This window comes from Canis lupus, chromosome 13 (assembly GCF_011100685.1).
Source record: "Canis lupus familiaris isolate Mischka breed German Shepherd chromosome 13, alternate assembly UU_Cfam_GSD_1.0, whole genome shotgun sequence".
NCBI lineage: Eukaryota > Metazoa > Chordata > Mammalia > Carnivora > Canidae > Canis > Canis lupus.
The window spans coordinates 59,150,529-59,165,386 of NC_049234.1; the positions used below are offsets into that span (position 1 = coordinate 59,150,529).

The following is a 14,858-nucleotide window of genomic DNA, read 5'->3' on the forward strand; positions in this document are numbered from 1 at the left end:
AGCCACTCAGGCATCCCGGATTCTGTTATTTAAAAGGATCATACTTGTAAATAAAGCAATGAAAGATTGTTGGAGATGAAACTGTGGGAAGGAAATACTATCCCATTAATTGAAACCCAGTAATGGAATCCAAAAGTATATCCTAGAGTATAACATTTATGTTATATAACAAGGATGGCATTTTAATTATTGGGATAGGCTGGATTATTTAATAAGTGGTATCAGGTCAACTGGCTACCTATGCCAGAAAGAAAATAAATTTAGGCTCCTACCTTAACCTAAACTACTTCAATATGGATAAAGACTTAAAAGTGGGGTGCAAAAACTTCCTAGGAAATGGAATACACTTCTTTTATGAACTGTGCAAACCATTTCAATCATTTGGTCTTAGCCAAAAGGCCAAGAAGCTATGAAGCCATGTCAATCAAAACAGAAAATTTAGAAAATCAAAAATACTGATTCGAAGGGGCACCTGCACCCTGATGTTGATAGTAGTATTATCAACAATAGCCAAATTGTGGAAAGAGCCCAAGTGTCCATCAATTGATAAATGGATAAAGAAGATGTGGTATATATATACTGTACAATATTACTCAGCCACCAAAAGAATAAAATCTTGCTATTTGCAACAACATGGATGGAGCTACAGTGCATTATACTACTATGTTAGTCAGAGAAAGACAAATACGGTATGATTTCACTCATGTGAATTTAAGAAACAAAATAGATGAAGATAGAGAAGGAGGAAAAAAGAGAGAAGCAAACCATCAGAGACTCTTAACTATAGAGAAAAAACCTGAGGATTGATGGAGAAGAGGTGGGTGGAAGGATGGCTTAAACGTATGATCAGTATTAAGGAGGGCACTTGTTTTGAGCACTGGTTGTTATACGTTAGTGATGAATCACTAAATTCTACTCCTCAAACCAATATTACACTATATGTTAACTAACTAGAATTTAAACGAAAATTTGAAAAAAAAGTTTTAAAAAACTCCGTATACAATATTTATACTGAGTAATTAATTATAGTAAGACTATAATAATTATATAATTATTATATTATAGTAGGACTATAATTTCATTAAAAAATGAAGCTTATTTTTTTATTTTTTTTTACTGGAGTTCAATTTGCCAGCATTTAGCATAACACCCAGTGCTCATCCTGCCAAGTGCCCCCCTCAGTGCCCATCACCCAGTCCCCCCAATCCTCCGCCCACCTCCCTTTCCACTACCCCTTGTTCATTTCCCAGAGGTAGGTGTCTCTTATGTTTTGTCACACTCACTGATATTTCCACTCATTTTCTCTCCTTTCCCTTTATTCCCTTTCACTAATTTTTATATTCCCCAAATGAATGAGACCATATAATGTTTGTCCTTTTCCAATTGACTTATTTCACTCAGCATAATACCTTCCAGTTCCCTTCATGTTGAAACAGATGGAGGGTATTTGTCATTTCTAATGGCTGAGGAATATTCCATTGTAAACATAGACCACATCTTCTTTATCCATTCATCTTTTGATGGACACCGAGGCTCCTTCCACAGTTTGGCTACTGTGGACATTGCTGCTATAAACATCAGGGTACAGGTGTTCTGGCATTTCACTGGATCTGTATCTTTGGGGTAAATCCCCAGCAGTGCAATTGCTGGGTCGTAGGGCAGATCTATTTTTTAACTCTTTGAGGAACCTCCACACAGTTTTCCAGAGTTTTCCACACAGCCATTTCCAGAACTGGCTGTATCAGTTCACATTCCCACCAACAGTGCAAGAGGGTTCCCCTTTCTCCACATCCTCTCCTTTATTGTTTCCTGTCTTGTTAACTTTCACCATTCTCACTGGTGTGAGGTGGTATCTCAATGTGGTTTTGACTTGTATTTCCTTGATGGCAAGTGATATGGAACATTTTCTCATGTGCTTGTTGGCCATGCCAATGTCTTCCTCTGTGAAATTTCTGTTCATGTCTTTTGCCCATTTCATGATTGGATTGTTTGTTTCTTTGCTGTTGAGTTTAATAAGTTCCTTATAGATCTTGGATACTAGCCCTTTATCTGATATGATCCTCTCAATAGATGCAAAGAAAGCATTTGACAAAATACAGCATCCATTCCTGATCAAAACTCTTCAGAGTACAGGGATAGAGGGAACATTCCTCAGCATCTTAAAAGCCATCTACGAAAAGCCCACAGCAAATATCATTCTCAATGGGGAAACACTGGGAGCTTTTCCCCTATGATCATGAACATGACAGGGATGTCCACTCTCACCACTGCTATTCAACATAGTTCTAGAAGTCCTAGCCTCAGCAATTAGGTGACAAAAAGAAATAAATGGCATTCAAATTGTAAAAGAAGAAGTCAAACTCTTCCGCTTTGCGGATGACATGATACTGTACATAGAAAACCTAAAAGCCTCCACCCCAAGATTGCTAGAACTCATACAGCAATTCGACAGTGTGCCAGGATACAAAATCAATGCCCAGAAATCAGTGGCATTTCTATACACTGAGACTGAAGAAAGAGAAATTAAGGAGTCAATCCCATTTACAATTGCACCCAAAAGCATAAGATACCTAGGAATAAACCTAACCAAAGAGGTAAAAGATCTCTACCCTAAAAACTACAGACCACTTCTGAAAGAAATTGAGGAAAACACAAAGAGATGGAAAAATATTCCATGCTCATGGATTGGAAGAATTAATATTGTGAAAATGTCTATGCTATCCAGGGCAATGTACACGTTCAATGCAATCCCTATCAAAATACCATGGACTTTCTTCAGAGAGTTGGAATAAATCATCTTAAGATTTGTGTTGAGTACCAATAAAAAATAAATTTATAAAAAAAATTTGTGTGGAATCAGAAAAGACCCCAAATAGCCAGGGGAATATTAAAAAAGAAAACCAGAGCTGGGGGCATCACAATGCCAGATTTCAGGTTGTACTACAAAGCTGTGGACATCAAGACAGTGTGGTACTGGCACAAAAACAGACACATAGTTCAGTGGAACAGAATAGAGAATTCAGAAATGGACCCTCAACTTTATGGTCAACTAATATTCGACAAAGCAGGAAAGACTATCCACTGGAAAAAGACAATCTCTTCAATACATGGTGCTGGGAAAATTGGACATCCACATGCAGAAGAATGAAACTAGACCATTCTCTTACACCATACATAAAGATAAACTCAAAATGGATGAAAGATCTAAATGTGAGACAAGAATCCATCAAAATCCTAGAGGAGAATACCAGCAACACCCTTTTTGAACTTGGCCACAGCAACTTCTTGCAAGATACATCCATGAAGGCAAGAGAAACAAAAGCAAAAATGAATTATTAGGACTTAATCAAAATAAAAAGCTTATGCACAGCAAAAGAAACAGTCAACAAAACTAAAAGACAACCTACAGAATGGGAGAATATATTTGCAAAAATGAAGCTTATTGTTTGAAATGAAAAAAATAATAAAGTAGACATAAGACCATCTAAATAGTCACATGTAAAAAGCACATTTGGAAAGATATTTTCATTCAAATAGAAATATTAACATCTGTAATTTACAGAGATTTTTACAAATTGGCAAGGATAAGACTACTGGAATAATGAGGCAAAGGATGTGAATGGGAAATTCACACATGAGAAAGTCCAAATGGCCACCATGCAGAGAAATAGACCTTCAATCTCACTACTGGTCAGTGAAATGCAAAATAAAGTAACAATGATATACATTTATCAGATTAGTACAAAGTAAAAACTGTATTTTTTGCACCTATTGCTGGTGTAGATGTGAAGAGTAAGCAAATACATGACTGGTAGATGTGTGAATTATTTCAACTTTTAGAAAACAATCTGGCAACATTTCTTAAAATAGTCATTTGATGAAGAAATCTTAGTCTATACACCTATCAAATATGTGTAAGTATACGGTTGCATGTAAGAGGATTTGTTTTGCAATGTTGGTTATATTAGTCAAAACCTAGAAACAAAATAAATGCCTGTAAGTAGGGGGAGGGTGAAGTATATTATGCTACATCTACACCAAAAAATAGTATGCATTCATTGACAAGAATAGATTATACCTTTATATTGACTTGGAGGGATTTCGATGAGATACTGCTGAGGAAAACAAATAAGTTTTATAAAATTGTGTATAAGGAACTGTCTATGAAAACTTTCAGACTAACGTAGATTTTCTGAATATCAACAAAAATAACTATGTCACAAAAAGAAGAAAATATTTCTAGAAAGCAATTGGAGGCGCTTTTCTAAAAATTTCCAGTTCCAGTTCTGATTTATCTAATTTTAGTATAGTAACAGTTTAGCATTGTTTAACATTCATTTTTAATTAATATTTATACAAATCATCCACATATTTAAAATTCTGTCTTTCAAATTGGTTCACAAATATATAGGAAAATGTTTTATTGGTGGTATTGTTATATTATTAAATTATACTGTTAAATGTATAACAAAGGATTATAAGATGATGTGTTGTTATAATGGCGGGAAAATACTACTTCCACAGGACAGATACACCAAAAATGGATGCCAAAGAGATAGTACGTTTGCTAGATAGGTGCTCTCAGATGTGCAGTGAAAGTTGGATCTATGGTTCTTTCTGCCTTTTAACAGTAACCACCCTCCCCCTATGACTACAGACATCCCGAATATCCAGTATTTCATTCTTCTATTCTTGTTTCTCAACTGTAGAAAGAAAACTAGTACAACAGTAATTTTGTTAGTTATATTTATATCATTTGAAATATGAATAATAGCTCTGTAATGTTGGTTACATTTTTTTTTATAAACCTTGCATCTTCTTAATTTCTTCATGGCTAAAGACTTAGTGTACAATCATTTAATACATTAGATATTATTTTGTTTTAAAAATAGCTTAGAGAGTATGGTAATATGGAATTTAGGACCATTGCTGGTATTTTGGTTTTCTGATATGTTTTCAGGGGCATAAAATTGCATGAACACTGACAATTTTTACTCAAGCTAAAATATTGTTAACCTATATTGGATGGAACTGGAGTCCTTAATGTTATCCTTCATTTTATTACCTTTAAAAATTATATTTTTCTAATCCTGATTAATTCTATAGATAACCTGTCATTTGAAAGGCTGCCCCAAAGAAAGAATATGCATAAAGGTGTATATGCCTATATCAGGATCAGGTTAACTCAGTGGAAAATTTATTCGACAGATGACCTGGTTATGTAGTGACCAAAGATGCCTCCTGCTCTTGGACACTGTGATAAGTGGTTTGATATATGAGCTTGACTGGCCTGTTTGGTATGGGTAATTTTAGTACCCTATCCATATCAGATATAATTTTGGTCATCTATAATCCAATGCATTATATGTGAAAACCACATAGAGTTTGTTTAAACATTTTTCAATATTTGACTGGCCATGTGAAATTGATGTAATCCGAAATGCGCTCAAGATTTTACATTTGCATGGTCTTTTGCATAGGACAGAAAAATCATAAAGAAGGTGGAAGCAAACTTTCAGTGTGACCCTGAGTAAGTTAACCTTTTAGGACCTCTGTCTCCTCCCATGGAAAATGGGAATATTGTAAGGATTAAAAAAAAATAACATACAAAGTACTTAGGGCAGTACTGATCATTAATAAAGCTAATTATTGTTAAGGTCTCATTTCACTTGAATTTTTAGAATTTCTATTCACTGTAATTGGGCATCATATCTGCTGAAGATCTACGAAAAATAAGAAATGGCATAGAGATTTCTTCTTGAGTTGCCCACTGGAAAACCACATGTCTAAAATATGAAAATGTTCCCTATGAAGGCCTAACCTCTGTAGTTAAAAAACTGCCATTCATAGGAAAGCAGCATCTTTCTTTATCCAATTTATTTCTTCTTTTTAGAGTCAGTCATCATAAGAATTATTTAATGGAAACCAGAAGAAGAACAGTGTATTATAATAATGATTAATAGGTAAGTTTCATGAATGATTCACAACTCCATTTGGTGATCGTATACCAAAGGAGTACTTATAAATACTTGTACTTATGAGTGCTGTGGACATGGTGATAATCATAACACACAGAGCATCATAAGTGAAAACAGGCATGTAAAAGCAGGACTTTAACACATGTAGAGGAAAAAGTATGAGAATTATCTGGTAGCTGTTTTAATATAGTTGTGTTGAAGCTGGGAATGAGGACTGCTAAAGGAGCCTGCAACTAGGTGTCAGGATTGGTGCTAATTGACCAACACGATATGATAATTGATAAAACCAATCATTTTAGAATATTAATTTTGAGGTAAACATTGGTTAATTCATTTGAATGAGTTGATCTAAATTTATAGATGAAAAGATGATTTTCTTAGTTTGGGTATATTTGGAATTATTTTGAAGTTCTATATTAACTATTATGTTTATGATTTATTAAGAATGTTAATGATGCTCTTGTTTTAGATATTTTTAGGCTATTATATTTTAAGGGATTACAGAATAACAGGACTTTTGCTAAGATTATGACATATTTCATCTTATGTGATGCTTACAACAATCCTATGATATAGATACATATATATAGCTTAAGGTTATATAGCTGGTAAATGGCTAAACTTAGAATTGAACAAGGACTCTGGGTCCAAGGCCTGTTCTTAACCATTGTGTTCTCTAGCTTCCCTGTCATTTCCTTTTTATCATAAAGCTAAACTAAAGGTGGGGATTGTCTTCCTCCATTTTCTATATGCTACTTTTAGTATAATGGTAAAAGCATACCAAGATTTTTAAAGACTGAATTTATTATAAACTTGGAGGTAGAGGGATATGATGGAAAGACTATAAGCTTTAATCCGATTGACCTGGATCTGAAGTTGTCTTGTTAGGAATCTGCTCAAGGAAATGGAAGGTGGATGATGCCACCACTGCTCTCAGCAGGATTTAGTTTGGTTGGTAAAGTTACTTGAGCTAATTAGAGTATATCTACAATAAAGGAAGATTATGTCTAAGGGGCAGTCAAGACTTTTCATTAGGTTTTTAGTTTGCTAAAGGTTAACTTAAAGCACACTCTTAAGTAGACATTTAAAACTTGATAAAGATCTTTATTTTGGGCTATATGTCCTTTTCTACATTGGACATTCTTCTTCCTTGAAGGACTCCTTAGTTTAGGAACAGAAACTGCATGACTTTCATCAGGTATCTTGGAGGTAGGATATATTTTATTTATTTAATTTATTAATGCATTAGAAATATTCATGTCTGTCATGTGTCAGGCATTTCTTAGGTGTTCTCTAAATATGTCCCTCTTGCATTTTTTTTTTCCTGGTTGTGTTTTCTAACTAACTTTCTGAAAGTGCTGACTATCTTAATCGAGAACTTGAAAGGTGATTGTTGGGTTTCTGGCACTTCTAGAAACATAACATTTAAAAGGGCTATGCACAGAAAAAAATGTCAACTTACCAAAGACACTACCTTTTTGTTTAGATCCATATATTCTTGTGAATACGGTTTTTCAAATTTGCTGTCATAGTCAATGTTATTGACTTTAAAGCTGATGTGGTGGTAGAAAGGCGTCTTCTCTGGAAAGGAGAGAAAAAAAAACAGTTATCAGTTCATTCATTTTGTAACTATTTTCATTCTTAAGAGGATCATGTGAAATATAAAATTCTAATGAAATTGCAGATAACTCAACATTTCAATAGTCTTTATTCCTAGTGATTGTTAAACTAACTTTGACAGAGCAATGTTTATTAAATTACAACCCCACCTGAAGGTGTATTTGGAATTTTTAATGTAAAATTTGAATGTGCCAGATTTCAAATTTGAGCCATCTGAAGACAGATATTAAAGTATAGATAATTATCTTAGGTTTTGGGATCATTACAGTTACATTTAGGAAAATCAGTAGGGTCCTAGTTTTTTTTTTTTTTTTAGGGTCCTAGGTTTTATCATTTATGAAACACCTAGGAAGTGAAAATGAATAAAAGAGAAAGTATAATGAAGCATGACTTGTGAGTACTGCAAATTAAGTAAATAGAATAAAAAGAGAAACTTAAAAATGTACTAATGTAAAGCAAAGGAAAAAGTTGAGTGTTAAGCTGAACTCTTCTATTTTAATACATCAAATATAGTAGAAATTGAGTTTTTCTTGCAATTTTTCTCAGATCCTGTTGTACCTTTCCATCTAGAGATTAGAGAACATGATGAGAGGAGAGAGGGGGAAAGAGAGCCAGAGTGTGAGCAAGCTCAAACTCTTTCAAGCAATAAGAAGAAGAAGAAGAAGAAGAAGAAGAAGAAGAAGAAGAAGAAGAAGAAGAAGAAGAAGAATGATGATGAGGAGGAGGGGGGAAGGGGAAGGAGAGAAGGAGGGGAGGAGGAGGAGGAGGAGGAGGAGGAGGAGGAGGAGGAGGAGGAGGAAGAGGGAATACTTTCAAACTCATTTTGTGGAGTCAACATTACTCTGATACCAAAGTCAGGTAAGGACACTACATAAAAAGAAGACTATAGATCAATATCCCTGATGAATATGGGTGCAAAAATCCTCAACAAAATACTAGCAAACTGAATTTAAGAATACATTGAAAAGATCATACACCATGATCAAATGGGATTTATCCTTGGGATGCTAGGATAGTTCAATATACACAAATCAATAAATGTGATATACCACATTAATAGAAGAAAAATAAAAATCATGATACTCCGATGGATACAGAAAAAGCATTTGAAAAATACAACGTTATTTCATGTCATAAAAACGTTCAACACACAGGGTCTAGAAGAAACATATCTCAACATGATAAAAGCCATATATGCCAAATCATAGCCAACATCATACCTAATGGTGAAAGATTAAAAGCTTTTCTTCTAAGGTCAGTAATAAGACAAAGATGCCCACTCTCATCACAGCCAGAGCAATCAAGCAAGAGAAAGAAATAAAAGGCATCCAAATTTGAAAGGAAGAAGTAAAATTGTCAGTGTGATCTTATATAAAGAAAATCCTATAGATTCCAGCAAAAAATTGTTAGAACTAATCAAGTTCAGTAAAATTGAGGACACAAAATCAACACGCAACAAACAGTTGTTCTATACACTAACAATGAAACATGTGAAACAATGTTATGTGTATGGTGCTATATAATACATATATATGTTATATAATATATGTATTTTGTTATGTAAGTGTATCAAGTTAGTTCATTGTACACCTTCAGCTTACACAATGTTATGTGTCAATTATGTCTCAATAAAACTGGAAAAAGAAAATTCCAAAGGAATATAGTATTTTTGTTGTTATATATTTTTATTCTTAAATATTTCATAACTTATTTTTCTATTAGAATATTCAGGGTTGAGAATCTAGGACATTGAGGCAGTGTTGGGTTATATTAACTTCTTAGAATACTTAATGAATTTTGAACAGTAAAGAGGAAAGCCATTGTCTAACTCTGTTATTCCATAAACAGAATGTATAATGGTCCATTGATTGATGCATGGATGAAGAAGATGTGGTATATACATACAATGGGGTATTGTTCAGCCATAAAAAAAAAAAAGAATGAAAACTTGCCTTTTGCACTGACATGGATGGAGCTAGAGAGCATTATGCTGAGTGAAATAAATCAGAGGTAAACAAATGCTGTGTGATTTCACTCATATGTACCATTTAGGAAAGAAAACAAACAAGCAAAAGCAAAACGAGAGAGAAAGGCAAACGAAGAAAGGACCTTGAAGACAAGGAAGGAGACTCAAAGTCTGGCCTCACTGCAGGCACTTATTGTTTCTGAATCTCTCTTGAGACAAAGGACACAGACGCGTGGATTTTCTTGCATTTCAAGACCCTTCTGTCTGTGGCTGGGGTGGTAGCAGGTTGCGGGTCTGTGCCAAAGCCTTAAAGGAATATTCTCAAGATGTAGATGTGATTTCTCTACATAATTTCACCTGAGGAAGAAACTTAGAGAAGGAAGAAAAAAGGGCAGAAATGGAAGGTTCTCAGATAAATGTTTTCTGGGTCAGGGGTTGTCTACTTTTCTTCTGGCAAAGCCATGGTTTTAGAATGAGCAGACATTTACTTCCATACCTCGGGTGTTCCTGTGTAACAAATTTGTTTCAACTACTTTTTTTGTAGTTTTTTCATAACAGATTTGAGTAATTGAAATAGAGCCTATAATGGCCCAGCAAGAGGAAAAATATTTACTTTTTGGCCCTTTACAGGAAAAGTGTGATGATCGTACTGTAGATGCTGAGCACTTTTAGCACAAAGAGTAGGTGAGCTCTAGAAACTGTCTTCCATTACTGCTATTCCTCCATTATGGCACCTGGCCTACTATCTGTCATTAAATACATAGTAGTCACCCAGTGAATGCTTGTTGAACTGAATCTGGGTAGTTTCAGATACTCTTCGTGTTGGTGGGTCGTGTTTTGAGGAGGGGGAGGGAGGGAGGGAGGGAGGGGAGGGAGGGAGGGAGGGGAGGGAGGGAGGGAGAGGGAGGAGGGAGGGGAGGGAGGAGGGGGAGGGAGGAGGGAGGGAGGGAGGGAGGGAGGAGGGAGGGAGGGAGGGGGGAGGGAGAGGGGAGGGGGAGGGAGGGAGGGAGGGAGGAGGGGAAGGAGGAAGGAGGAGTAGGGAGGGAGGAGGGGGGAGGGAGGTAGGGAGGGAGGTTGTTTCTTCTTCTTCTTTCTTCTTCCTTTCCTCTTCCTCTTCTCCTTCCTTCCTTCCTTCTCTCTCTATTCCTTCCTTCCTATCAATCTATTTTATACCTATTTAATACCTATTTACCCACCTCTTAAAAAGTTTACCAAATAGAAAACACAACATTATCATTATATAGAGTCATGTGAAGCATAAAAATGTAGGTATTCTGGAATGAATGTATGGTGTTTTAGTTTTTCTAGCTGTCTTTATTTAATCAACCACTAGTTTATGTGACAGGGTAATTATTGAGAGGATGGCTCACTGCTTTCAGGTTTAGAGTCTGGTGTAGCAAACTAGAAAATCTTCAAATGGTACTGAAAGCTTCATTCAAAGGAAGATTATCATAAGACTGCCTCTGTATGATGCCAAAGCATCTGGATAAAACATAAAATATTTGGTTCATCAGATTGAGATTTTGTTTATTTAATGACAAATATGTAGATTTCTTAAAAGGACCTTTCTGATTCATGTGATGTTTTATTTTATACAAGATATTGTGGCATCAGGTATGTAGTCTTAAGGTGAAAAAATGATATTTATTCATTTATGTATTCATTCATTCATTCATTCATTTACTCATGAGAGGTACACAGAGAGAGAGGCAGAGGGAGAAGCAGCTCCCTGAGGGGAGCCTGATGCTGAACTTGAGATCCCAGGACCCCACAGATCACGGCCTGAGCAAAAAGCAGATGCTCAACCACTGAGCCACCCAGGCAGCCCAACCAATGAATGTTAAAAAGATAAGCCCTATCAAATACTTTACATAGTCTCAGGAGGTTCTAATCTTGTTCCCAAAGGTTTACTATGACTTGAGAAAACTTGGAGTATTAATAAAACTTGCTTATTCTGAGGCAGAAGTACTTAATTTGGGCTTTTTTCCTTTTTATTTTTTTTTTAAGATTTTATTTATTCAGGAGAGACACAGAGAGAGAGAGAGAGGCAGAGACACAGGCAGAGGGAGAAGCAAGCTCCATGCAGAGAGCCTGACGTGGGACTCGATCCCAGGTCTCCAGGATCATACCCTAGGCTGAAGGCGGCGCTAGACCGCTGAGCCACCGGGGCTGCCCGATTTTTTTCTTTTTAGAAATTCTTATAAGTTGCTAAAGTTTACAATTTCTGGGAAATAAATATAAGTAATTCTAGGAGCAAGATCTTAAATATATTAAAACTCATATGAATTTTCATATGGATAGTTTCTTCTAGGCCCACTTAATATCTGCATAAAATATTGCTTTAGTATAAACTGCAAGTGATGATTATACACACAAACACAAATAGGTAGATAGATAAACTTGGTATTTCAAACAAGTATATTTTATTGTATGTAACCATAAAGCAATTTTGTTTTTAAATTCTTTAGTAACAAATAGTGTTCTGGTCACTATAAACCATAAAATGTGCTCTCAATTCACATATTAAAATACCCAGATCTCTTTTTTAGTCAAAATTTGAACTTGATGTAAAGCTGAGGGTTTTTTCCTCTCTTTCTAAGCTCTTTACTCAGCAAGTGCTGCTATTCCTCCTTTTCCACTTCATTGACTGGATTTGGACTCCTCTAGGTCCTTACTTGAAAGGTTAAGAATTTGGAATCTAGCTTTAGTACTCTGGAAACTTAGTATATACTTAAAATCAATTTCTTTCTAGGTTCTCCTGAACTTTTCTTAAATTGGATTCTCTCTCAAAGCCCATCTCTCAGCTTATATGAGGGGGAAAATATGTTGTTCACATATTGGGGAGGTTGCAGTAGCTTAAAAAATTTATGGTATGCCTATGTCCAAAGATAAACTCTTAAAATATCTTTTCCTCTCTCCAGTGTCTGGCAGTTTTATTCTTTGGAGGAAAGGCAGTAGGTTCTGTGTCTATATCTTGAGTGAGAAACTTATTCAAAGATTTATGGGCATTTGCCATACTATGACTCTGGGTCTGGCGGTGTTGGCATTACAATCCACCTAATGATCATGTTCACACAATCTATGTGTAGGAAGGGTGTGTATGGAAGACAAAGTGTAATAGTATAAATAGTTTTTGAGGATATGGCCTCTTTACACCAGTGTATACAACTCTATTTGTCTCTATGGAAATTATTTTTCTTATAAACTGAAATGGTTGCTTACCTAGACAGCTTTTTTTTCTAAATATATTTTTTCCAGAAAATACTATTATGTTCTAAAGCAGTGGTTCCCAATTTATGACCCATGAGTTATATAGAATAGGGGAATGGTGACAGTAGAAGATGATTCTAGGAAAAAATATTTATATATACATCATTCATTATTCTAGATTAAAAAATGATGATTCTCATACATATATGTATTACAAATTTTCAAACATAGGTAGATATAGTTAATTAAATGCAAGTTAATTTAAAAGGAATTACTAAATTTATAGTTGTCTTTATTTCTTTACTCAACAAAGTAATTATTCTCTTGCAAGAATGTAGAAATTTTTTTTCCTATAAAAAGGCCCTCATTCTTGAAAACATTAGAAAATAGTGGGTTAAAGAGACAAGGACAGCACACAGCAAATCTGGCCAATGTGCTATTTTTAAGAGAGATTGATCTTGAGGATCCCATAATTTTTTGTACTTTATGTAAAATATATAAAAAATTGTATTTGTACTGACCTTTTAGATTTCATCCCTCAGTAGTAGGAAATCTTCTAGGTTTAGTCAGAATTTATGAGAAGAAAATATTGGATGGAGAAAAAATTATAGGCTTTGAAACAAAAAATTTTAGCTTAAAATCCCATATTCTGGGCTTTTATACTTATTTGTTAACTTACTGATAATCTCTTGAGAAAGTTACAAGTTCAGCAATGATAGGGACTGTGGCTTATTCATCAACATATTCCTAGAACCCAAGTCTTTAGCAGGAATTTAAGAAAAGAGTACACCAAATCCTCAGGTCTAGAATACTCTAAGCCAGTGGTCACTAAAGAAGTTTATAGTCAATGTTATTAACCTTAAGAAATTCTCTCTACTAAATATTCTTATCTGACTTCTTTCCTTCCCCCATTTTCAAAATTCCTAATTTTCCCAATAATAGAAGCAATAATTCTGTGCGATTAGAAAGTTAGGCACAGTAAGTACTTACCATAAATGACAAAATAAACAATGAGTCCAATGATTATTGCAACAACAGCCAGCATTAAGATACCCAGGGTAATCTTTCCACATGTTGTGAGTTTCATTTTTGTGTTTGACTCTGTCCCTCTAGGCAGAAAGGAGAGGAAAGCAAGTGTTAATAAGAGCAAGAAATAGGACATTCGCAATAATAAATATGTACTTGATGTGAAGCATAACATCAATTATTTTACATTAATTATAGACTCAATGGACTGCTGAGCTTGGAAAACAACATATAGGACTAGTAAATATAATATTTTTTCTGCTTATTTTTCATTATTCATTATTATTATGAATAATAATGGTGATAGTAAAATCAAAATTCATTCATTTACCAAATACTTATGGATGTTCTACTATGGACTAGGCATAGTAGCAAAGATCTCTTTCCTTATGGAGATTACATTTTACTGAGGGGAGATAGCAAAGAAGAATATAATTAATAAATAATAATATATATCTATATATAATTAATAAATAAATATAAAAAAAGATCTTAAGTGCTATAGAAAAAATAGAGCTAGGTAAAGATCAGAAATGTGGGAATGTATGTGAGATGATAGAGGCAGAATATGATATTAAATAGAGTGGTCAGGTTAGGCCTACTGAGAAGGTAAAATCCAAGAGACTTGAAACATGATGTTGTTGGCCATACAGGTATCTGGAATGTCCCAGGCAGATGGAATAACTCTACAAAGGCCAGGAGGGAGAGGTATGCCTAGACGAGCATGCTAGGAGGGCAGTGTGACTGAAACAGTGAATGAGAACAGTAACAAAGGAGTAATTATGAGAGGTCCCAAGGCCTTGGTCATAAAGGGCTTGGTGGGTCATTGTAATAATTTTGGCTTTTTCTCTGAGTGAAATGTGAGTTTTAGGAGGCTTTGGGCAGAACACTATGATGAGCTGACCTAATTTCTTACGGGATCTCCGTGACTGCTTTGTGGAAAGTAAATTGTGTATGGCAAAGGTGGAAGCAGAACCACAAGATTGAAAACGATTATAGTAATTCAAGCACAAGATGATGTTGATGTGGACCAGAGTGGTAGAGGTAGAGGAAGTGAA

General features: G+C 34.9%; 1 protein-coding gene across 1 annotated transcript in view; it reads right to left on the minus strand.

Annotated features, from left to right (window-relative positions):
* LOC482172 (transmembrane protease serine 11C-like) overlaps positions 1 to 14,467 on the minus strand; it is a 48,840-nt gene extending 34,373 nt beyond the window's left edge. The window contains exons 1-3 of the mRNA XM_038556210.1: positions 14,403 to 14,467; positions 13,765 to 13,883; positions 7,441 to 7,559 (exon numbers count right to left, since the gene is read on the minus strand). Coding sequence (XP_038412138.1) covers positions 7,441 to 7,559; positions 13,765 to 13,883; positions 14,403 to 14,449 — 285 coding nt within the window. The 5' untranslated portion in view covers positions 14,450 to 14,467. The remainder of the gene's footprint in view (positions 1 to 7,440; positions 7,560 to 13,764; positions 13,884 to 14,402) is intronic.
* Positions 14,468 to 14,858: the final 391 nt, after the last annotated feature.